At 57.2% G+C, this 24,258-nt stretch overlaps 3 protein-coding genes across 3 annotated transcripts; 2 read left to right on the top strand and 1 right to left on the bottom strand.

Moving 5' to 3' along the window:
- The first annotated feature begins 65 nt into the window (after positions 1-65).
- CCT3 (chaperonin containing TCP1 subunit 3) lies at positions 66-6,346 on the top strand. The gene is made up of 14 exons (XM_034071272.1): positions 66-173; positions 755-816; positions 1,141-1,191; positions 1,267-1,329; positions 1,710-1,806; positions 2,524-2,641; positions 2,721-2,907; positions 3,168-3,317; positions 3,498-3,630; positions 4,010-4,091; positions 4,191-4,371; positions 5,001-5,246; positions 5,834-5,965; positions 6,073-6,346. The coding sequence occupies exons 1-14, from the start codon at positions 143-145 to the stop codon at positions 6,175-6,177; spliced, it is 1,638 nt and encodes a 545-aa protein (XP_033927163.1). The 5' UTR covers positions 66-142; the 3' UTR covers positions 6,178-6,346.
- A 445-nt stretch (positions 6,347-6,791) lies between these two features.
- Positions 6,792-8,663, bottom strand: TMEM79 (transmembrane protein 79). Its single transcript, XM_005139488.3, has 4 exons — positions 8,390-8,663; positions 7,472-8,063; positions 7,169-7,382; positions 6,792-7,097 (listed from the first exon to the last, which is right to left on the bottom strand). The coding sequence occupies exons 1-4, from the start codon at positions 8,603-8,605 to the stop codon at positions 6,893-6,895; spliced, it is 1,227 nt and encodes a 408-aa protein (XP_005139545.2). The 5' UTR covers positions 8,606-8,663; the 3' UTR covers positions 6,792-6,892.
- A 341-nt stretch (positions 8,664-9,004) lies between these two features.
- Positions 9,005-24,025, top strand: SMG5 (SMG5 nonsense mediated mRNA decay factor). The gene is made up of 22 exons (XM_034071271.1): positions 9,005-9,119; positions 11,193-11,291; positions 11,541-11,664; positions 12,011-12,167; positions 12,723-12,812; positions 13,394-13,483; positions 14,001-14,079; positions 14,296-14,421; positions 14,779-14,847; positions 15,761-15,969; positions 16,050-16,187; positions 16,359-17,054; positions 17,773-17,942; positions 18,160-18,235; positions 18,633-18,808; positions 18,928-19,086; positions 19,305-19,364; positions 19,755-19,914; positions 20,145-20,235; positions 20,505-20,579; positions 20,807-20,945; positions 21,688-24,025. Exons 1-22 carry the CDS (start codon positions 9,046-9,048, stop codon positions 21,769-21,771), a joined length of 3,141 nt encoding a protein of 1,046 aa, XP_033927162.1. The 5' UTR covers positions 9,005-9,045; the 3' UTR covers positions 21,772-24,025.
- Positions 24,026-24,258: the final 233 nt, after the last annotated feature.

The raw sequence follows: 24,258 nt of genomic DNA, 5'->3' as shown, positions 1-24,258 counted from the left end.
GCTCCGCAAGGACGCGTCGGGATTGGTCGGGGCGGGCGCGGTGGGCGGGGCGGTGGGCGGGGCAGGGTGCGGCGGCACCGTGAGGCGGCAGAGGCGCAGTGTGGCTCCAGAAGGTTCCGTGCTCGGAGCCGCTGCCGTCGCCATGATGGGTCCGCGGCCTGTGCTGGTGCTCAGTGAGTGTCGCTGCCGGGTCCCGAGCCCCGGGGGGGGGGGGGACGGGGTCGGGACCGGGACTGGGACGGGGTCGGGACCGGTTCCTTTCCGTTCTCCCCATGCTGGGGCCGGGGCGGCCGCGTGGGCCCTCAGGCACCGCCCGCCTCCCCCCACCCTGCGACCGTCTCCGAGGGGTCCCTGAGGAGGCCCCGTGCTCGGATCCCCCCCCCCCCAGGCCTTCAGGCCCGAGTCCCCTCTCCAGGGGTGCATGGGGGGTTCTCGGCTGTGTTCGTGCAGGCACAGAAGGGGTTGGATTGAAGGGAGCTTTTGGTACCCCGTTTGCCTCCCCCCATTCCCTTCCTGCCTTGAATCCGTGCCCATTCAGGCTGGGGAGGGGGGAAAAGCAGAACCAAGCCTGGAGCATCCTTAGGGCAAAGCCACACTGGGATAGAACTGAGTTTAAACCTGGGGTTTTCCTCATTATAATGGAAGCATCTGGGTGAGAAACTGGTGGGCAGCAGCTTCTGGGTTAGGTTCGGACTTAAATCAGCTTCAAGCCTCTTTGTACTTCCAATAGCTTCTTCGTTTCCTACTTCCATAGGTCAGAACATGAAACGGGAGTCGGGGAGGAAAGTCCAGACTGGAAACATCACTGCTGCAAAGGTACCAGCTTCTGCTCTCGTTCAGTGTGTGCAGATGGATGGATCCAGCTAAGAGGGGAAAAAGGGGGATTTGGAGCATTCTGTCCCAAATCCAGAGCAGAAGCAGCGTGGAAAGGAGCTCTCCATGTAACTGAATAGGGAGAGGTTTCCCTTTGGGTTTAGGTGATGCCAGTCCCTGTGTTTCCTTCCCAGCCTGTTCTTCCTCCATCAAAGCACTGCAGAGAGGTGGTTCCTTCCATTGTACCCCAGCTGCTTGTTCCATAATGGGGTGGGTTGGACCTTTTTGATGCTTTCCAGCCCTCTTCATGTCCTTTGTTCCTCCTAGACCATAGCTGATGTGATCAGGACATGTTTAGGACCACGAGCCATGATGAAGGTAAGAGCTTTGCTCAGGACCCTGTGTTGAAGGCTGTGTTGAACACCCTCCCATGACCTTTTCCTTGGCTTGCAGATGCTTCTGGACCCCATGGGTGGGATTGTGATGACCAATGATGGCAATGCTATTCTCAGAGAGGTGCGTGTTTCCTCATGGCTTAACATGGGAGTGGGAATCTTCCGGGAATGGGTTGGAAGGGACCTTAAAGCTCATCCAGTTCCATGGGCAGGGACCCCTTCCGCTAGAGCAGGATGCTCCAACCTGGCCTTGAATGATGCCAGGGATGGGGAATGATGTTGGTTCATCTTCTCTATTGGAAGAAGCGGATTCCAACCAGCAGCACCAAGAGAGGGGTTTATAGGGATTGAAATGTGTCCAGCAAACACCTTTTCTACTCAGAAGAGCAGGTTTGAGCCCTGGGCTTCAGTATTCCATGGAAATTCCCTAGTGCTGGAATGATGCTGGAAGCTTCAGCTTGCATCTTCTGCATCAACGCCCTGTTTCTTGCTTCTGTCCAGATTCAGGTCCAGCATCCAGCTGCTAAATCCATGATAGAGATCAGCCGTACTCAGGATGAAGAGGTTGGAGATGGGACCACATCCGTCATCATCCTGGGTGAGGAGAGGGAAGGATGTGCCTTTGCTCCAGGGTTTCACCCTTTCTGCCCATTTCAGCCTGATAAATACACTTTAATGGGACAGATCTTCATTATCTACCACTTCCAGAGATGAATCCTAGAATTCCAGGTTGGAGGAGACCTCAGGGATTATCTGTTCCAGCCTTTCCAGGGGCATCATAACCTGGACTTGATGTTTCAACAAGCCCCGTATTAAGCACCCAACACTGGGGAACCCATCACTTCTCCTGGGAGGTTATTCCAATGGCTGGTTGTTCTCACTGTGTAAAATTCCTTGTGTGTCCATTGGGAATCTTCCCAGGATTCACTTGGGCCCATCACCCCTTTTCCATGGGATTCCGTGTAAAAAAGGAGTCTCCATCTGCTTTGTAGCCACCCTTAAAAGAGTGAAACATGGGGTAAGGTTCCCCTAAGCTTTCTCCAGGCTGCACATTCCCACCTCTTCAGCCTTTCCTTACGGCTTCCTAGTTCTTGGATCACCTTTGGGGCTCTTCTCTGCATCATTTCCAGCCCATCCACAGCTTTTCTGCATAGCAAGGATCAAAACCTGAGCCCAGTATTCCCACTGGGACCTCCCCAAACACTGGACACATCTTTATTCCTGCTGGTGACAGCCACCAGTGCCCTGTTGCCTTTCTCTTAATCCCATTCTTCCACAATTGTGGAAGTTTGAGGTCTGGGGCTTTGCTTTGCAGCTGGAGAGATGCTCTCTGTTGCGGAGCACTTCCTGGAGCAGCAGATGCACCCAACAGTGATCATCGGCGCGTACCGCAAGGCTCTGGATGACATGATCAGCATCCTAAAGAAGATCGGGTGAGTCTGGGGCTTGGGAAAAGAAGGGATCTGGAAGGGGGAGGGGAGGGAATAACGGTGGTTTTCCCCATTGGATCAGCACTCCCGTGGATGTGAGCAACAAGGAGATGATGCTGAAGATCATCAAGAGTGCCATCAACACCAAGGCCATCAACCGGTGGTGTGAGCTGGCCTGCAGCATCGCCCTGGAGGCCGTCAGGACGGTGGAGCTGGAGGAGAACGGCAGGAAGGAGATTGATATCAAGAAATATGCCAAAGTAGAGAAGGTGAGTGTGGCCTGAGCCCCTTTTCCCAGGGAAACCCTCCATTCCCAATGATTCCCAAAGGGAATGCTCAGGAAATGACCTTGCGTTGGGTGCTGGCTGCAGGGGGGTTTGCTTGGGGTGGGTTTTCCTTAACGCATGGGATGGGGGTGGCTTGAGGAGTGTGGGTGCTATCCTGGAAAGCAGGAAGTCTATGGGTGCCGTATGGAAAGCATTTCCATACAGGAGCCTGCTTTGCCTTATTCCTGCTTTTCCTGGGCTAGATTCCAGGTGGTTTCAGCGAAGACTCCTGCGTGTTACGTGGGATCATGGTGAACAAGGATGTAACTCACCCCAGAATGAGACGTCTCATCAAGAACCCACGTATTGTCCTTCTGGATTGTTCCCTGGAATACAAGAAAGGAGAGAGCCAGGTAAAGCCAGGAAGCAAATTCATGGAATCCGGGAATGGTTTGGGTCGCAAGGGACCTTAAAACTCCTCCAAAGCCCCTTCTGGGAGGCTTCTCCTTGGTTCCTAGCCAGGAAGTGCTGGAGGAGCTCAGCTCCCTCCCTTTCCGGGGTTCTGGATGTGACCTGCAGCTCTCTGTATGCAGACTGACATCGAGATCACCCGAGAGGAAGACTTCGCCCGCATCCTGCAGATGGAGGAGGAATACATCCAGCAGATGTGTGCAGACCTGATCAGGGTCAAACCAGACCTGGTCATCACAGAGAAGGGGATTTCGGGTAAGAACCCCCTTTTTGGGGGCTTATCTCCATGGGAATGAGGCTCATTCAGGGTTAAATTCAACCTTGGGCAACTTCCAACCCAACCTGATTTCCCCTTGGTTTGGGGCAGGTTTGTAGCTTCCTAACACAGAATTCCCCATTCCAAGGCCTGGATCTGGGGGGTTGAGGTTGCCTTGTGGCAATTCAAAAGAGGATTTGGCTTTGCCAGGGGTTGGAAAGGCATCAAAGGAGCAGTGAGCAGGAGGCTCAAAAGCTGCTCTTGGTGCCTTAAAGTGCATTTGGTTTCCCTTTCTAGAAGCTAATGGCACTTAATTAACAAAGAGCCTTAATTAGTGCTGAGGAATGACTAAATATCCCCCCCCAAACCTGCTTGCAGACCTGGCCCAGCACTACCTGATGAGAGCCAACATCACGGCCATCCGCAGGGTGAGGAAGACCGACAACAACCGCATCGCCAGGTGAATGAAGGCTCCCTCCTCCCTGGAGCTTCTCCTTGCTCCCATGACATGGAATTGCCTCCTTTGCCCACCTTTTCCTTCCCTGGGGCTCCTGTGCAGGGCCTGTGGAGCTCGCATTGTGAGCCGCACGGATGAGCTGCGGGATGAGGATGTGGGCACTGGTGCTAGGCTCTTTGAGGTGAAGAAGATCGGGGATGAGTATTTTGCCTTCATCACCGACTGCAAAGAGCCCAAGGCCTGCACCATCATTCTGCGGGGAGCCAGCAAGGAGATCCTGGCAGTGAGTTCCCTCTTTTCTCCTTAGGGATTTTGCTGCTTCCCTATGGAGCAGCTCGAAGCCAAGTCTGGGTTTCCTTTGGGTTCTGGAGTTACAGAATCCCCATCTCCTGGGCTTCACTCTACGGGGGAATGAGAACTTGGCCACAGCATTCCATAAGGAATGATACAGACCATGAGGTCTATAAGGAATTCTCTATCATTCCATAAGAAATGATGCAGAATGATTTGGTTTGAGAGGGAGCTTAAAGCCATTCCCTCTTCTTCCTCCATCCCTTGGTCTAGGTTACCTGCAACCCCTTTAGGCACTGGAGGAGCTTGAAGCCAATTCCAGGTTCCCTTTGAGTGGTTCTGGAGTTCGAGAATTCCCATCTCATGGGTTGCATTGTAGAGGGGAATCAGAACTTGCCCACAGCTTTCCATAGGGATCATGGAATGATTTGGGTTGGGAGGGAGCTTAAAGCCATTCCCTCTTATCCTCTCCCTCCATCCCTTGGTGCAGGTTTCCTGCAGCCCCTTTAGGCCCTGGAGCAGCTTGAAGCTCTCCCCTTACAGAGCCTCCTTCTCCCAGCACTGCTGGTTCAGATCCCATTCCCGTATCCCTGATCCCATTCCCTGTTCATCCGGCTGCAGGAGGTAGAGCGGAACCTGCAGGATGCCATGCAGGTCTGTCGCAACGTCCTCCTGGATCCACAACTGGTCCCGGGCGGAGGAGCCACTGAGATGGCCGTGGCCCATGCGCTGACAGAGAAATCCAAAGGGATGACTGGGGTGGAGCAGTGGCCGTACCGGGCCCTGGCCCAGGCACTGGAAGTGATTCCTCGCACCCTCATCCAGAACTGCGGTGCCAGCACCATCCGGGTGCTGACCTCGCTCAGGGTAAGCTGGGATCCGGGATCATTGCCCAGCTGTAAGGCTCTTCCCACCGGTTCCTTATCCCTTTGGATCCAGTGTCTTTCCATAGCTGGGCCCTTGAGGCAGCTCTTGGGGGAACTGCAGGAGGTTTTGCATGGAAGGGTCCTGGTGGTCAAGGAATTGATGGATCCCGTTGAGGGGGATTTGAAGGGTTTTTGGCTATAAAATGGCCTGTGCTGGATCTCCAAGCATGGAAACTCTGGAATCCTGGAATGGGTTGGGTTGAAGGGAGCTTAAAGCTCCTCCAGGTCTTGGAAGCACGGACAGGGCCACCTTCCCTTCAAGGAGGTTGCTCCTGAACACTGCCACAGCTTCTCCCTTTAACCCCTTCCAGTCTCCCACCACCCTCATGGCAAAGTAATTCCCAAGATCCCATCTAACTCTTCCCTCTGCCTCTTGGAGCCGTTCCTCCTCACCCCATCCCTTGTCCAGAGCCATCCCCCCTCCTTGTCCTGTTCCTCCATCCCGTGCCCAGCTTTCCCTGGCACCGACAAGGCCACACTAAGGCCTCATCAGAAGATCCCAAGTGGTGATCCCGGCATTCCCAACAGGCAAAACACACTCAGGACAACAGCCAGACGTGGGGGGTGAATGGGGAGACCGGAGCCTTGGTGGACATGAAGGAACTGGGGGTCTGGGAGCCGCTGGCTGTTAAGCTGCAGACCTATAAGACAGCAGTGGAGGTGAGGATGGGGTCTCCAGGCTCCTGGGCCCATATCCCGGCATGGGGGGGGGGGTGTTGCTCCATGAGGCTGGAATTCCTGACTGGCTCTGGATACTCTCTCCATAGACGGCCATTCTCCTGCTCCGCATTGATGACATCGTGTCCGGGCACAAAAAGAAGGGGGATGAGAAGAACCAGGGCCCAGCAGCACCAGAGGCAGCCCAGGAATGAGCTCCGGGAATGAGGGGATCCAATGGGAAGAACCAGCTGGCACTTGGCTTGCTGGGGCTGAAGCCTTAGGGTTGGGAGGGGGCTCAGTGCCCTGTTCAGGGGGCAGGGACTGGGCATGGGAGGCTCTGGAATGTCACGGTTTGCCTGGGAAATAAACCCAATCACGGCATTCCGGTGCTTTCTGAATGGGGGATCCCATACACAGCTGTCGAGGAATGTTGCTGGAGTTTGGGAAAGGAGCCCCAGGCTTTTCCTTGTCGTTCCAGTCAAGAGCAGAATCACTTCCTTCCACAAGGAATCCCCTCTGGCACATTAAAGCCATTCCCCCTTATCCTGCCCCTCCATCCCTGTATCCAAAGCCTCTCTCCCAGTTTCCGGGAGCCCCTTTAGGCACTGGGAGCTGCTCTGAGGTCTCCGTAAGGAGAGAAGGGAGAGCACCAATGCTGCCCTTGGGCCAGGGCTCCCTCCCACTGCTCCAACTGGCTTGGGAACCAGATCCTGAATCACCCCTGCCCCAAGCCAGGGCTGCAGGAGCCATCCCATGGGCAAAGCCCAGTCCTGGCAGCCACAATTCCTGATGGATCGATGCCACCCTTCCCAAACCAACCATGGAAGCACTTGGCAAAGGGGTTTATTGGGCAGTGGGGCTCCCCCCTTCCTAGGGCAGAGCAAGTGGGATTGCATCTCCCTGCATCCCTCCGGGGGGGCTTATCCCTCATCCCCAGTACCGGAGTTTGGCTCCAGTGTTCTTGGAATGCTCCTGGGGCTTTGCCTCTGCCACAGCCAGGAGGTTTTCCGGCTCCAGCACCACCATGCTGTAGAGATTCCAGAGGAGCATGGCAACGAGAGGCAGGAAGCTCAGGCTGAAGCCAAAGACCCGGAAAGGGCGTCCCATGGCATAGGCCAACCAATACAGCAACCTGGAGAAGAGCATGGAAATGTGGGATAAGGGATGGATCCAACTCCCCCCCCCCCCCCAATTCCTGCTTACCTGGAGATGGCAAAGAGCCCTGTGAGGAGCGGGATGAGCTTGAGCAGCTCCTGCGGGAGGTAAGTGGCCAGCACAGCCATGTTGAAGAAGTAGAGCATGAAGAGGTGTCCGGATTGGGCCACGAAGGTGCTGTGGATCTCCACCTCCCGCCGCAGCTCCCCAAAGGGCTCCAGCGCCGAGGAGCAGAGCCGGGAGATGCCACTGACCAGCATCCCTGCGCATGGAACCAATAAAGGTGGGAAAGGGGCTTCTTCCAGCTGCCCACATCCCATAGGATTGGGGACACTTCGCTCCCCGGCTCACCCAGCACGATGGGGACGGTGGCGAAGGCAGCGCAGCGCAGCGTGAACACCAGGCGGGTGCTGATAGTGGGCAGCAGTGGGGCATCGAAGGGCAGGAAGACGTAAGCCCCATAGACAAAGCAGGGGCACAGCACCAGAGCCCCCAGCACCGAGGCCACGGCTTTAAGGTGGCCACCACCGCAGTCTTTGGCCCACGGGCACCTCACTCCTCCCTTATGGGGCTCGGCCGTGTCCTCCAAACCCAATGGGGCCCTGGAGCGAGCGGGTGGCATGGGGAGCAGGAGCGGGTGCTGGCTCCGGGGCACGGCCCCCCCTTTGCCTTCCTCCTGCTGCCCCTTGCCCGGTCTCCGCTCGATGCAACGCGGGTCTATGGGCACCATCACCGCGGGGGCACCCCCGGGCTCCTCGGGGCCTTCCCGGCCCCCATCCGGGCTCGCCCGGTCCCAGGGCAGGGTGGCCTCGGGGTCCTCCGGTGCCTTGGGCAAGGCCGGGGCCAGCTCCATCAGTGCCACCTCCTCGGGGGGCAGGATGGGGTCGGCAGCGGGCATGGAGCGGGGGGGTCCTGCAGGGGCTCCGGTTCCTTCCTCTTCACCCTGCGCACAAAGTAATGGGAATGGGGAGGGGGGGACCCTGTGCCTCCATCCCCGCACCCCAAAGCCTCTCCCCGGGTTCCTGCAGCCCCTCCAGGCACTGGAGCTGCTCTGGGGGCTCCCGTTCCCTTCTCCAACCCCCATTCCCTCTGCCCCGTGCTCCGGAGCCTCCCGCAATGGGAACCTCGCTCCCTCCCGGCCGCATTCCCTATGGGAAGAGCCTCAGCAATGGGGGAGCGGAGGCTGCGTCGCAAACACACACACACACACCCCCCAACCCCCGGTTCCCAGCCCCATTCCTGCCGCCGGGAATGCGCTGCGGGACTCACTTGTGCTGCGGAGCGGGGCCATGGGAGCGCTTCCCCCTTCCCCACGGCTCTTCCGGGACCTGAAACCGGTTGGACCGGCCGAGGTGGGGCCGGGCTGGAAGGGGCCGAGCCTGAGCCCTGCTCCCGAGGCCGCTTCCCAAGGGATCTGGGCCTGGAGAAGCCAGAGCCTGAGGTGGGAATGGGCTGGAGCCGCCTCCATGGGGCTCCTGCGGCCATGTCCAAAGGGGGAAGCTCCAAAGGGAGCCACAGGCGGCAGCACCTCAGCCCCACACTGTGTGCATGGAGGTTCCCAAGGGATGAGGAGGGATTCCCAAGGGATGAGGAGGGATTCCCGAGGGATGAGGAGGGATTCCCAAGTCCATTCCATCCATCCACCGCCAGCCCCTCGCTGTGGGGCAGCCATGGCGGTGCCCGCACTAGGCCCGGGCTGAAGCCACGCAGCCGCCATCTTTGCCAGCACTAAGTACTGGCACGGCGAGAGGTTGAACTCTCGCGAGATGACGCCGCCGCCGCCAGGTTTCGCCGGCTCTCGCGAGAGCAGCCCGGGGCAGGGGGCAGCCATGGCGGCCGAGCGGGGCCGGGGGCGGCGGCGGAGGCGGCGGGGCCGGTGCTGAGGGCAGCGGAGGCAGGGCCAGGCCTCGCCGTGTACCGGAGCCATGAGCCAGGGCGGGGGGGCCGGGGAGAGCGGCGAGCCCGAGGCCAAGGTGCTGCACACCAAGAGGCTTTACCGGTGAGGAGACAGCGGGCGGCGTGAGGGGCCGTGAGGAGAGCGACGGGAGAGGGGATGGGGACCGGGAACGGGGGGAGCGGAGGGGATGGGGATGGTGAGAGAGGGGAGGGGGGGTCCAGGAGAGGGGATGGGGATGGAGGAGAGGGGATGGGGATGGAGGAGAGGGGATGGGGATGAGGGAGAGGGGATGGGGATGAGGGAGAGGGGATGGGGATGGAGGAGAGGGGATGGGGATGAGGGAGAGGGGATGGGGATGGAGCAGAGGGGATGGGGATGCAGGAGAGGGGATGGGGATGGGGATGCAGGAGAGGGGATGGGGATGGAGCAGAGGGGATGGGGATGCAGGAGAGGGGATGGGGATGCAGGAGAGGGGATGGGGATGGAGCAGAGGGGATGGGGATGCAGGAGAGGGGATGGGGATGGAACAGAGAGGATGGGGATGCAGGAGAGGGGATGGGGATGCAGGAGAGGGGATGGGGATGCCAGGGGAAAGGCTGAGGAGTCCTCTCCAGTCTCCATCAGTAGTCACAGAATCCAGCAGGTTGGAAAAGACCTTTTAGATCATCACATCCCCTTCTTTGGGGGGAGCTCTGGGATGGACGAGCAGGAATATGAGGAAGGCAAGAGAAGGGGTTGTGGTCAGGCTCCACTTCCTTGCCCTGTCACTGCCATTGGGCCCATCCTTGCATCTCCCTGCCCTCCTCCAAAGCAGGGCCAGGTTTTCCTCTTCCTCCTTTGAGGAATGGGGCAGGATCCTGGAGGGCAAAGAGCAGAAGAGCTTTGGCAGCCACCGGTTGCCAGAATGGGCTTTGGCCCAAGCGCATTCCTGACGCTTGGAACTTCGAGGAGGGGAGTTTCCCCATGGTGGAATCCATCCAAGGAATCAAGGTCAAATCCTCCTCCTGTATCTTGCCCCATCACAGGAGGAGGTTGGGGCCCAAGAGGCCTCCATGTGGGACCATTTCCATGATGTGCTTGGTGCTTTCAGTAGCCTGGCACCTCAGCCCCTTCCTCTGGGATGCTCATGCCTGGAAGCAGCTTCCAAACCCAGCAGGATCCAGCTGGCTCCAAGTTTGGTCTCTTAACAGCCAAGGGGGATCCAGCCCCTGCTCCCAAAGGATATCCAAAGCGCTGATGTTCCATTGCATTTCAAGCCTCTTGATGCTTCCGACCACTGAGGCTCTTCCCTGCTTCCCTTTTCCTCGTGGCTGTGGACACAGGACCCTCAGATCCTTCTTCATTCCTGCCTCTTCCGGAGCTTGTTCTCCCATGGGATCTGCTTTCCCAGATCAGCAGCCCCCATCCTCATTTTCCAGGCCCCATCCCTCTGTTTCTTGGAGAGCTCCTGGAAAGGAGCACAAGGAACCAGTGCCTTTGGGCTGCACATCCTGGCTGGAAGTTGGTGCTCCCAGCCAAGGGGAAGGGGAAGCATCCCCAGGGGCCTGATGGGATAGACCCGGGAGGCTTTGACATCCCAGCTGTGTCCTGGGATGCAGGTGTTGGCTTTGGAATCACTTCCCAGCTCGAGGTGAGGGTATCAGCCCCCCACTGGGCACAGTGACCATGCTGCTTGGAAGATGAAGATGCCTCTTTTGGGAAGGGAAGAGCAGGTTTCCAATCATTCCTTCTGGGAATGGGATGGATCAGCAGTTCCCCTTCCTGGGCACCCTTCTACATAGGGAGCAAACTGGTTCCCTGGGAGCCACGAGCTTCATCCCACTCCGTATTGAGGGATACAGGGGCAGGACATGAAACACTTCTTCCCTGTAATCCCAAAGTGTCTTCCTCCTGTTTCCCTTGCTGGTGGCATTGCCAGGGCTGGCAAGGGCCCTTCAGCCCCATGAGGAGGGTGCTGAGGTTGGGTCCAGACCTTCGGATTCAATTCCTCCTGTGGAGGAAGCTTCTGGAAGAGGCAGAGCTGGAGGCAGGAGCTGGGCAAAGCTGATGGCAGGTTTTGGCCGTGTGTGGTCTGATTGGAGCTGCTTTTGGGGGGGGGGGGAAAGCTCCGAAATTCCCATCTGGAGCTGGTTGGGAATCGGTGCTGGCCTGAAGCTCCTCCCGTTGCCCTTGCAGAGCAGTGGTGGAGGCCGTCCATCGCCTAGATCTCATCCTCGGCAACAAGGCAGCCTATCAGGAGGTGTTCAAGCCAGAGAACATCAGCTTGAGGAACAAGTAAGTGGGGCAGAGCCTTTGCCTTTGCTCCCTTCCCTGGGGAGAATCCCATGGGAGCAACACTTGGGAGGTGGATTCCATAGGGAGCTGCTGCTGACCACTGAGCCAAGGGGACCATTGAGGCACAGAGCACTTCCAGCTGCTCTTACTGGGGGGGGGTGGCACAAACTGCACCATTATCCCATGGGATGAGCTCTGCTTTCCCTCTTCCATGCCGGAGGTGGATGTGAGTGCTCTGCTCTGTCGCAGGCTGCGGGAGCTGTGTGTGAAGCTGATGTTCTTGCACCCAGTGGATTATGGAAGGAAGGCAGAAGAGCTGCTCTGGAGGAAGGTTTACTATGAAGTTATCCAGCTCATCAAAACCAATAAGAAGGCAGGTATCCAGGGCTCTTCTGGGGCAATGGGTGTCTTCCCATCTCCCTGTGGAATGATGGGCTGCAGAGGCAATGTATTCCCACTCATTCCAATGCCATGAGCCCTCTCCTGACCCACTCTGAAGGTGTTTCAGGTGCTCTAAGCAGCCACCTTGGGTTGCATCACCTCTTGTTGCAAGGATTTCTCCTCGCTGTTGGCTCTTCATGAATGGAGCACTAGTGAGGAAGAGGAGGTGCAGAGCTCCACCTGAGCTGCCTCCTGGCCTGCTTCCTCCTCAGTGTGATGGGGCTGGGTGGTCTGAAACCTTACCTGGGCCAACAGAGCCTCCTCTTTCCTCCCTGCAGCACATTCACAGCCGTAGCACCCTGGAGTGTGCCTACAGGACCCATTTAGTGGCGGGGATAGGATTCTACCAGCACCTTCTCCTCTACATCCAGTCTCACTATCAGCTGGAGCTGCAGTGCTGCATCGACTGGACGCACGTAACAGACCCTCTCATAGGTCAGTGCTTGGGCTCTGGATCTCTGGCAGGGACAGAGAGGGTTGAAAAGCTTCATTAAAGCTGATGAATGGGCCATGGGGAGGGGGGAGAATGGAAGCAGAGGATCCCAGAATGGGTTGGGATGAAGGATGCTTAAAACTCTTCCAGTTCCAACCCCTGTCACTGGAGCAGGATGCTCCAAGCCCCATCCAGCCTGGCCTTGACACTGCCAAGGGATGGAACATCCAAACCTTCTCCATTCAACCCATCCTAGTTCCTCAACACCCTCACAGGGAAGAGGTTCCTAACATCCCATCTCCAATGGTTAAAGCCATTCCCGTTGTCCTGTCCCTGCATCCCTGCATCCAAAGCCTCTCTTCAGCTTTCCTGGAGCACTGGAGCTGCTCTAAAGTCTCCCCTTAAAGAGCTGACCCAGCCTGGCTCCTATGGGAGCTGCTCCTACTTTTGAAGCCCCTGCTCTCTGTGCTCCCCTCCTGCCCTCCCTGCTTGCCCTGGGCCTGCTCTGCCCCAGCAGCCTTTACTCCATGGGCTGTGTGTGTGCTTCCTTCCTGCAGGCTGCAAGAAACCCGTGTCTGCATCCGAGAAGGAGATGGAATGGGCGCAGATGGCATGTCACAGGTGCCTGGTGTATCTGGGAGACCTGGGTGAGAGCAGCAGCAGTCAGTTGGGGTGATTTATACAGGGAAAGGCTGGTGCCCATCCAGGCAAAGAACCAGCTCCTAGAAGCATGGCCCAGCTCTTGGCAGCTCTTTGCCATTCTCCTTGGGCTCGAAAGCAGCTTTGTCCCAAAGGAGATGGGGGTAAGGAAGAAGGAATGGTGGGAGAGGGATGGGCTCCTCTCTTCAGTGTGCTTTCACCTCGGGTGTCCAAAGAGGCTGAAGGCCCCAGCTGGATTGTTAACTCAGCTGCCTTGATGGGAGTTTTGCCCCTCTCTGTAATAGAACATAGTCTGAGGCCCTGGAAAAGGGGGATGCTCCAGGGATGCATTGATCATGGTGCAGAAGAGTTTCATCCTTTTGCTTATGGGCTGTGCCAAGTGTTGAGGGCTGTCCCCTCACCTTCAAGTGTGATGGGCAGGGGAAACAAAAGGCTTCCATAGAACCATTTTGGGAGTGCTTTGGGTTGAGGGGGGGGAAGGGACCTTGAGCTCATGCAAGCAAACCCCTGCCTTGAGCTCTTGCCCTCTGCTTGGGATTTTGATGCCTGGGGGATGCTTTCCTTGCAGCTCGCTACCAGAATGAGCTGGCTGGTGTGGACACAGAGCTGCTGGCTGAGAGATTTTACTACCAGGCCCTTTCTGTGGCCCCTCACATTGGTGAGTGGGGGAGTCTGGAGCTGTTGCCATCCCCTCACCGCAAGCACCGCGTCAGGATGGGGCACAGGGCAGGGAGAGATGGGGGGGAGTGGCTTTAAGCACTGCTTAAACCCCACTTCCTTGTTGGGAATGCAAAGAGAGGAGTTAAAGCAGAGAGCTCCTCACCCATGGATGAAGTCTCCATGAGCTTAACTCATCTGCTGAGCCCTGAGTGCCACAGGGAGCTGGAGCAGAGCTTGGGGATGTGCTAAGGTGATGGAGAGCAGGCAAGGTCGTGGTGTTAGTGGTACCCAGGGGGAGAGGGCCTTGTTTGCTCTGCTTTCTTGTCTAGAGCACGGGTGAAGGATCTAAAACCACTGCAAACCAGGAGGCCAAAAAGCTGCGTGGCCAAAGGCTTGAGTGGTCCAGACCTTTCCTGATTGTGCCTCCTGCTTTCCTTCTTGGCTAGCAACATAGGGAGAGGGAAGGGATCGGCTTTCTGGGCTGCCTTCAGGCTGTTGTCCCTCTCTCGTGATAGGCATGCCCTTTAACCAGCTGGGGACACTAGCAGGGAGCAAATACTACAACGTGGAAGCTACCTATTGTTACTTACGCTGGTGAGTGTCTTGGGCAGGGAATTGGGCTCGGGGCATCACTTTCTTTCCCCTTTCCCTTTGCCCTTAGGGCTTTCTTTGCAGCCCCTGAGTTTCAAGGGGACCCAAGAGCCCAGCAGGCTCAAAGCAAAGCTCCCTTGGTGCTTTAGGGCTTTCATGCAAGCCCCCCACAATGGGGGAGAGGTAAAACGTGGGCTCTGTTCTCTTTGGGTGGCTCAGCATCCAGTCGGAAGTGTCCTTCGAGGGTGCCTATGGGAACCTGAAGCGGCTCTATGACAAAGCAGCCAAGATGTACCAGCAGCTGCGGAAGTGTGAGAGCAGGAGGTTGTCTCCAAGCAAGAAGAGGTGAGAGGGACAAGGAGAAGGGTGGCAGCAGCACCAGAGGCATCCGAAGGGTTGTGTGGTGGGATGCAGGGATGGCTGCGTGGAGGCAGCATCCCTGAGCTCTCAGCTCCTCATTCCAGGAGGGAAGCTGAATGCTGGCTCCTTGGAAAGGGTGGACTGAGGCCTTTTCTCTCCGGGCCCTAGGCCTGGTGGCTGGTCCTGAGGGTTGAGGTGCATTGGTGGCAGTTTGAAGGCTCTGGAGGGTCTTTTTTCCTCCCATTATCATCAGGCTGCAGTTCTGAATTGAGAGCTGAGGTGCCTGTTCCCAGAGCTCTGGTCCATGGCTGCTTTATGCTGTTTTCTTCTCCATCCTTTCAGAGGCAAAGACATTAAGAGGTTGCTGGTGAGCTTCATGTACCTGCAGAGCCTTTTGCAGCCAAAGAGCAGGTAAGGTTACAGTTATGGCCTTGTCCATCCAATGCTTCCTGCTGCCAAGTGCTGCATTAGGACAGCCAAGAGGCCCTGCCTGTAGGTGTGCAGGGCTGTTGTGAAGCTGTAAGCACAGAAGCAAACCAAACTCTTGGTGCTGCAGTCAACAGGAAGCTTTGCCCCATCCCTGAGCCCTCTTTTGCCTTGGCTTCTCTGTCTCTCCTGGAGTCTTTTGGGGGTGCTTGGGGCTTGACCTCATCCTGCTGGCAATGGAGCAGCTGTTTGAAAAGCCTCGAGCACAGGCTGCAGTTAAAGTCCTGTGGAAGAATTGAGGTTGGAAGGGACCTTCAAGGGATGCTGGTGGGGAGGGAGCTGTGATGTGCAGGCGGATGAGGCTGCTTGCTTCTCTTTGCCTCTTAGACATCACCTTATCTCTTCCCCTTGACAGTCTTCTGCTAGGGCTGAGTCTGGTTTGTCCCTGTCTTTAGCTGGAGTTTGATGCACTGGGGACCCCAAACTGGCTGCACTATTCCAGATGCCATCTCCCAAGGGCCAAAAGCAGGGATAAGCCTTTTCCTCCACCTGCTGCTGTGCCAACGCAGGCCCGGTATGGGACTGCCTACCACCAGAGTAGAACCTCACTGCTCTTTAAAACAGCTGCTCCACATTCATTTAGTGCCAAAGAAAACTGGGAATGGCTTCAAGTTCTTCAGCTCCCATCCTTTCCAAAGGATGCTTTGCAGCCAGGTTTAGTTTGGAAGGAGGAGGCTCCCATAGGCTCTTCCACTGGATCCTGGGGGTGCTTCCCAGCACATTAAAGACATGGGAGTGTGGTGCTGGAGGATGGCCCCAGTGCCAGGTTTGGATCAGCTTCCCCCCCACCAGAGCCAAGTCGGGAATGCTCATCCTGGTTCCTTTGTGCCTCTTGAAGCTCCCTGGATTCGGAGCTGACGTCTCTGTGCCAGTCTGTGCTGGAGGATTTCAACCTGTGCTTGTTTTACCTGCCCTCTCCTCCTCACCTGAGCTCAAGCAGTGAAGAGGAGGAAGAGTACGAGAGCGGTTACTCCTTCCTTCCGGATCTGCTCATCTTCCGCATGGTCATCATCTGCCTCATGAGCGTCCACAGCCTCAAGAGAGCAGGTACCCCCTGCTCCCTTCCTCTGAGGATGCTGCTGGGTGTGCTTTGGCCTCCACCACCTCATCCCCCTGTCCCATTGCAGGTTCCAAGCAGTACAGCGCGGCCATTGCCTTCACCCTGGCCCTCTTCTCTCACCTCCTCAACCACGTCAACATCCGCCTGCAGGCAGAGCTGGAGGAAGGGGAAAACCCGGTGCCAGCCTTCCAGAGCGACAGCCCAGGTAAAGGGGGGTTCCTGCAGGCTCTGCCTTTGCTTCCCTCCATCCCTGGCAGTGGCCAAGGCCGGGTTGGACGGGACTTGCTTGGAGCATCCTGCCCTAAAGGTGGCTTTTAGGGTGGCCTCGAAGCTCCCTTCCAACCCGGCTCCTGCTCTCGTTGTCCACTGCCTGCAGATGAGCAGGAGCCCCGGGAGCCCTTGCTTGAGAAGGAAAGCGAAGAGGCCCTGGGGGCTCCTCAAGCCAAGGAGGAGCAGAGGAAGAGTGAGGGCAAGAAGAGCAAGAAGTACTCACGTCTGTCATGCCTGCGGCGCCGGCGGCACCCACAGCAGCCTGATGAGAGTGACCTGAGCGAGGGCTTCGAGTCAGGCTCCAGCCAGGGCTCCGGCAAGGGCAGCGAGGGCTCGGATAGTGCCTCGGATAAGAGCGACGAGGAAGCAGAAGCTGCTTTTGATGTGGAGACAGACTCAGAGATGAACAGCCAGGAATCGCGCTCCGACTTGGAGGATATGGAGGAGGAGGCAGGAGAAGAGGCCTCCAGCCAAGGCAAAAGTGGGCCCAAAGAGGCCTTAAAGAACGGTGTGGATGACACTGGGCTGGGGGACTCCAAGAGCTCCAGCATCTCCAAAGCTGAGGCTCCAGAGCCAGGCCTCAATGGGCCAGCTTCACTGAGCACCAGTGAGAGCAGCATCGCCAGCAACCTGCAGGCCATGTCCACCCAACTGTTCCAGACCAAACGCTGCTTCCGCCTGGCTCCCACCTTCAGCAATATCCTGCTGAAACCCCCCCCTGATCCCCCCCTCTTGAAGGATGGCATCGAAAGCAAAGCCTGTGTCAATGGAGATCTGGAGAAGTCTGGCTTAGCAGAGCAAGGTAAGGAGCAGCATCCTCATCCCGAGTGCTTGCGGTTCTCATCCGTTTGGAATCCAAGCCCTTCGCCCTAGGATGGGTTTGGAGGAGCCAGGGACAGGGCAGGGCTGGTGGTTGGGTGTATCCTGAAGAGCTTTACTCTTCCTGATGGGCATCCAGGGATATGATCGCTGAGCAAAGCACCTGCAGCCGTTGGCTGAAGCTGGATGCTGAGCAGCTCCCTTCATCCAGAGGAGAATTCCAGCAGCTTTTAAGGATGCTCTTCCTTTTCCCTATGGGAAATCTCTGTAAGGAGCCCCTTCCAGGTGCTCCTGGCGCTGGGCACTGCAGGAAGCTCTTCATGACACGAAGCTCTCAGGGCTGTTAGTCCCCATCTCCCCTCTGTGTCAGGGCTGGTTGGTGGGTAAATGCCTTCCTCCCTCTTGCTTCTGAAGGTTTCTTGGGTGCTGATAGCAAACCCCAGCCCTCAATCCCCTCCGTGCTGCTCCCTTGTGCTCAGGTCACTCCTGGGAGCTCAGAGATCCTGGAATGAGCCAGGAATCTTGGAAAAGACCTGTAGGATCCTGGAGATATTGAGGGTTTCAAAGCCTTGATCCCCTCTTGCACAGCTCCAAGGTTGATGCCCATTGACCTGCACAGCAACTGCTGGCTCTGGCCCCTGCAGTAAATGATGCTTGGCTTCTCCAAGGGTTTCATCCTGCTTTTCCCCTTTGGTTTCCAGACGATGTGTCTGACTCCGAGGAGAGCCTCTCCAGCAGCAAATCCTGCAGGAATGAGCGTTCCCTTCAGGAGAAGCTGCAGATCATGAGCAACGAAGGGCTGCTGCTCACTGTCAAGGTCTTCCTGGACTGGCTGAGGACTAACACAGACCTCATCCTCATGTGTGCTCAGGTGGGAGCTGTGCTGGGTGCTCCGGGCCTCTAGGCTGGGATGCTGAGGGCACAATAAAGCTGCTATCCCAGGCCTGGACAGGATGGGGGGTGTTAAATACCCCTCAGCTGCATGGGTTTAAGCTTGCCTTAAGAAGTGGAGTGAGGCCTGTGAAAGGGACCCCAAGGGGGCTGGATCCATCCCTCTTAAGCTTTGTGTTGTGTGCTTGCTCCCACAGAGCTCTCAGAGCCTGTGGAACAGGCTCTCCGTGCTCCTGAACCTCCTGCCTTCTGCTGCAGACCTGCAGGAATCAGGTACTGGCCCAGCCATCAGGGAATGCTGTGGGTGGGAGGGATTTGCCAGTAGCACTTAGCTGCTGAGCGCAGTGGGAAGCAGCATCCCATGGGTGTTGATTTAAACACCATTCCGGTTAGGTTTGAGCTTTGGTAAGTCATCCTATACAGCTCACAAGACACTGGAACACTTCCCCTCCATGTGTGAAGCCTTTCTGTGGCCAGCACCTTGAGAATTAACCCTTGAGGGGCTGATTTTTGCCCTGGCCATCATTGGAAGCTGCAGATGCTGGTGCTGTGCCCTGTGTCTCAGCCTAAAGGTGGCCGTGGTCCATGCAAAGCGGAGTTGCAATGGGAATGCTTGTCTGTTGGAGCAGATAGGACAGGGAGCCCTCCCATTGCTCTCCCTCCCCTCCAGGCCTGGCCCTGTGCAATGAAGTCAAGGACTTCCTGAGTGGTGCTGAGCTCCCAGACCCAAAAGCCAACTTGCTGCTGCCAGAAGATGTTGCCCTCCGGAACCTTCCTCCCCTGAGGAGCGCTCACAAGAGGTTCAACTTCGAGCAGGACAGGCCCATCTTTACCCCCCTCGAGGAGGTGAGTTGGGCTCAGTCCTGACCAGGGTCCCCTGTTGGAGATTAAGATCTCCTTCATTCCCCTCCCTGCCCCAAAGGGACCCAGGAGCATCCTTTCCATCCCCATGTGCCTCTTTGCAGTGCATCGTCCGCCTCTGCTGCATTCGGAGCTTCGGGCACTTCATCACCCAGCTGCAAGGCAGCATCCTGCAGTTCAACCCCGAGCTTGGCATCTTCATCAGCACCGCCCAGGCCGAGCAGGATAACCTCCTGCACCAGGCCCAGGCCCAGTTCCACATGGTGAGTTAGCAGAGGGGAAGGGAGGGGGGGGCTGAGGATGCTCTGTGCTTGGTGCAACCCCCTGCAGGTTACTCTTGGCTTGTATCATGGAGCTTTGGGAATTGGGATGGAAGTTTTCCTCCTTAAAGCTCCTCGGCTGTCCCCTCTTTCCCCCCCCCCTTTCCCAGTGGGAATTTGTGTTTCCTGCTGACTGATGGGGAAGTTTGCTTTGGTGACAGGCTGCGGAGGAGGCTCGGCGGAACCGGCTGATGAGGGACATGGCTCAGCTTCGACTGCAGGTAGGAGGGGATGCTGCTCCCAGCCTTGCTCCTTAGCCTTGGTGCACAGCTTCATCCCATTATCCTCATGTGCTAATGGGACCTTCCTCATGTCCTGTCTCTGGTCATCAGAGGAGCTCAGCACCTCCCTTTGAGGAGTGGGATGAGGCCACTCTCAGCCTTCCCTTCTCCAAGCTGAGCCTCAGGTCTTGCCCTGTAACCCTGCCTCAGCCACCCCCCTCTCTGACAGTTCCATGCCCTACAGAGGTGCACAAATCCTGCCCACCTCCCACTCCGTTGGCCCCTTTTCCCCCTCTCCTCCGGGTGCTGGGAGCTGGGAAGGAGCTTTGCAGGGTGAATCCCTTCAACATGAACGGGGAGCAACGCGGCTCTCTCCGGATGTGTTCCCAGCTGGAGGTGTCTCAGCTGGAGGGGAGCCTGCAGCAGCCCAAGGCACACTCAGCCATGTCCCCTTACCTGGTCCCGGATACCCAGGCCCTTTGCCAGCACTTGGCTCTCATCAAGCACTTGGCCACCAGCGGCAGGTTCATCATCATCATCCCTCGGACAGGTAAAGGGCTCTCCCCATCAGCCCTTCCTCCTCCTGCTTCCCTTCCTGTGCTCCCCGTGGCCTTTCCCATTCCCACATGGCATCCGTGAGGGATGGGATTGCAGCTGGAAGAGGGGAGAAGCCCCAGGCAGCATCTCCCATCTGTGGCAGCCACTTGCTTGAGGAATTGCTGCCCCATCCTGGGGAGTCTGCAGGGAGATGGCCTTGGGTTTTTGTGTGTTTTCTGGCAGTGATTGATGGCTTGGACTTCCTGAAGAAGGAGAATGCCGGAGCTCGGGACAGCATCCGCTACCTGGAGGCCGAGTTTAAAAAGGGGAACAGGTACAGCATGGGAAAAGCTTGATCCTTGCTTTTGGAATGGGGCGGATTGGGGCTGGAAGGAGATCCCAGCAGTGGGAGCAGAGCAGGCTTTGGGAATGCACTCGGCAAGAGGGAAAAGGTGGGAAAGGAGCAGGTTCAGTTCTGAGGCACTCGGAGCATCCCCATGTCAGGATGCAACCTTGGGCAGCCTCTTCCCCTGCGGCACTGGGGGTGCTGGGAGAGCCTTAGTGCAGGTCCATGGGAGCTCAGGACCCCTCCTCTCTCCTCAGGTACATTCGTTGCCAGAAGGATGCTGGGAAGAGCTTGGAGAGGCACAAGCTGAAGAGGCAGGATTTAGATGCTTGGTAAGAGCGCAGGAGCTGAACGCAATTCCCAGCAGGAAAGGGGCTTTTGGGGAGCCATCCTGCAGCATTGCTTGAGGTGGTGCTGAGGCAGTTCCCGGGGGGGGTGCTCATCTCTCACACAGCACCAAACACTCGGTGTTAAGGGGCTCAGAAGAGCCCTCAACAGGGACCCATCCTGCTTGAGCCCCTCTGGAGCTGAGCTTTCCCTCTTGGATCCTCTCCATCAGGAATCTCTATAAAATCCTGGACAGCTGCAAGCAGCTGACGGTGTCCCAAGGCAATGGAGAGGACGATGGCACAGGAATGGTCACCATCATCACAGGCTTCCAGCTGGAGGACCCGAGCGTGTTCTCAGCACCCATGCAGGTCTGGGCTGTTCAATGCTTTGGGGGGATTAAGGTCCCAGTTCCAGGTTCCCTTCTTCCCCCTTGGAATTGTCACGGATCAAGCCTTTGGGCCAGGATCAACAAGTTGGGAAGGGCTGAATTGACAGGGCAAGAGAAGAGTCCTGGAATCATGGATTTGGATGGGATGGGATGGAATGGGGGGAGCATAAAGCTCCTCCAGCTCCAACTTCTTCCACTCAAGCAGCTTGGGATAGGATGGGTTAGAATGGAATGGGATGGGATTAGTGGAGCCTAAAGCTCCTCCAGCTCCAGCCCCTTCTATTCAAGCACCTTGGGCTGGAATGGGATGGAATTGGATGGGATGGGACGAGTGGAGCTTAAAGCTCCTCCAGCTCCAACCCCTTCCACTCAAGCAGCTTGGGGATGGGATGGGGCATCCAAACCATCTCCATCCCAGCATCCCAGCCCCCTTGCAGGGCAGAACTGCCTCAGATCCCATCTCCCTTGGGGCAGGATAAAGCCATTCCCCTCATGCTGCCCCTGCATCCATTGCCATGGTAACAGGGGCTGTGTGTGCATGTCCCTTGCCATGGTAACGGGGACCGTGTGTGCATCTGTTGCCATGGTAACTGGGGTGGGGTGTGTGCATGCATCCATTGCCATGGTAACGTGGGGTTGTGTGTGTCCCTGTTACCATGGTAAGTGGGGCTGTGTGTGTGCATCCATTGCCATGGTAACAAGGGCTGTGTCTCTCTTTGCAGGCTGCCATCCAGGCAGCCGCCAGCGCCAGTGTGGAGCTCAGGAACGTGCTGGACTTCTACAAGCAATGGAAGGAGCTGGGCTGAGGCCGTGTGGGGCTTGGGCTGGTGTGAACCTGTCTCTGTGCCCCCCCCTTGGAACGTGCAGCGTCTGGACCAAGGCTCCCAACCTCCAGGCTTTGGACCCGAAGCAGCAGCAGCAGCAGCAGCATCACCACCATCAACCAAATCTCTACCCCAAAGGAAGCCCCAAAGCCAATGGGGGCTCCAGCCCCAAGCCAGGGTCTGAGCAGGCGGCTCCAAGCGAGAGCCAAGGAGAGCTCTGCCCTACTTCCCAATGGGCAGGGATGGGGCAGAGCTGGGCAGGCCTTGACCGCCCCCCCCCAACCTCATCCCAGCTCCTCAAGCCTGGACTTGAGCTCCAAGCCCCCCAAGCAGCTTGGGAAAGGGGATGCTGAGAGTGATGGAGCCCCTGGGGCCAGGGAAGCAGAAAGTCCTTTTCCTTTCTTTTCCCTTCTTTCTCTTTTCCCTTTCCCCTTCTCCTTTCCCTTTCCCTTTCCTTCCATCCCGCTCCTGCAGATCCATTCATTTTCAAGGGCTTTTTCCCTTTTCATCCTTAGGGTTTTGGTTTTTTTCCAATGTAGAAATGAGCTTAAAGCAACAGCCCCCTCAGAATTCCTTTGGGATCTGGCTCCTCTTCCCATGGCAGAGAGCAAAGGAAAGGATGATGCTCTTTAAAAGCTCGCACTAGAATAGTGTTGTCTTGGAAGCAGCATATTTATTATCCTTTCCCAGTGTCCCCCCCCCAGTGCGGGCTCAGTGCAAAGGGATGCTTCCTGCAAGGAAAGGGAGCACATCCTGGCTCTCCTCCCAGGCTGCAGGAGCACCGGGAGCTGGGCCAAGCTGCTTGTGAGAGGTGAAGAAGACTCCGCTCCTGCTTCCTCAATCCCACCTCTTTGCTTCCAGTGCTAGGGAATTGCAATGGAGCTGCTGGAAGGGAGAAGATCCGTGTGGGATTTCAGCACCATCTCGGAAGGATCCCGATGCCTCTTTGTGTCCGTTTTCCATGGGGTTTTTCCCTTTGACACCCCTGCTGCTAGAAAGAGGGGGCAGAACTCGGGTGTCCCCCCCAGCTCCTCACATCCCTCCAGGCAGGCAGAGGCAGACACGACCCCTTCGGTGTGTTCAGCATCCCCAAGGGAAGGGCTTGGTGCTGCTGTGGGATTGGATGCTGGAAGAGCTCATTCCCTGCATGAAGGGACCTTGGAGACCTCCATCCGGATGGCAGCATGAGCAGCCTGGCTCTCCCTTCCTGCCCCACCACCATGCTTGGAGATAAGGAATGGGTGGCTCCCTCATCCGGGTCAGTGTGATCCAGAAGGAGATGATGCTCCAGAAGGAGATGATGCTCCAGAAGGAGATGATGCTCCAGAAGGAGATGCCTCCTCCATCCCCATGGACTCAGCAGCTATGCAAGTACCAAACCACTCCATCTTCTCCATCTCCTCCCATGGGCCAGGCCTGAAGCTGCTACAGAAGGAAGGGGCCCTAAGGCCCCAAGTGACACTGGAGACTTCCCAGCATGGACCAGGATGTTCCTGGGGATCAGGTAAAAGCCCCCAAACCAGCACAAATCCCAGTGGATTCCTTCATTCCCAATCCCTTTGCCGCATGCAGCCTTGTAGCACAGCAGGAACCCTGCAAGCTCCATCCCTTAAGGGGCTGAAGGGAGGCCCCAGAAGCAGGGTTTTGCTCCTCCTGAGCCTCGTGGTGCTTTTCTTAGGCTAAGCCAAGGACCCAGCACAAAAGAGCAGGATCCGGCCTCCAGCTCCTCCTCTTGGAGTCCAAGCAGGGCTCCGGAGCTTCCCTTGCTCTTTGCTCCCATGCTTTGGGTGATGGGGCTGGTCCAGCGCTTCCCACCCTGCAGGGATGGGGATGCACAAAGGGAGCCACATCCTTTGGGTCCAAAGCAGCAGTGTTGAGGTGGGGTTTGTGCTTCGTGGCTTGTAAAGCACCACTTTGGGCTATGGGGAGGGCTCAGGGCACAGCTTAGGAGGGTGCTGAGGCCTCGCTCCCTTTGGTGCTGGTTGGACTTAGGGGCTCCAGGGCTGGGCCAAGCACCTCTCCCCTCTCCCAGCCTTGCCTGGGGGGCCTTGCACTGGGCTTGGTTCCTCCTTGAGCTCCCTGGGGCTTGCCTGGAGCCCAGGGGTGCTGAGCAAAGGGCAGGATGTGTGCGCAGGGCAAAGGGGGAGCGTGGGGGCTGTCAGAGCAGGGGCCTGGCTGTGCCCCCCCCCACCCCCTCACCACCTTGGGTAGCTTAATAAAGGCCAGGATGTTTGTAGTCCCTGTCCTGTGCTCCTGTGGGGCTGGGATGGATGGGGATGGATGGAGGGATGGATAACAGATGGAAGAATGGGTAATGGACGGATGGATACTAGATGGGGGGATGGATAATGGGTGGAGGGATGGATGAGGGTTGGATAATGGAGGGATGGGTAACGGAGGGAGGAAGTGAGTGGGGATGGAGGGATGGGGACAGAACAATGGGGATTGAGCCCATGGAGATGGATTATT

Source organism: Melopsittacus undulatus, chromosome 20 (genome assembly GCF_012275295.1).
Source record: "Melopsittacus undulatus isolate bMelUnd1 chromosome 20, bMelUnd1.mat.Z, whole genome shotgun sequence".
In the NCBI taxonomy this organism is placed as follows: domain Eukaryota; kingdom Metazoa; phylum Chordata; class Aves; order Psittaciformes; family Psittaculidae; genus Melopsittacus; species Melopsittacus undulatus.
Note: the sequence above shows the minus strand (reverse complement) of the source record. Positions and strands in the feature narration are given on the sequence as shown.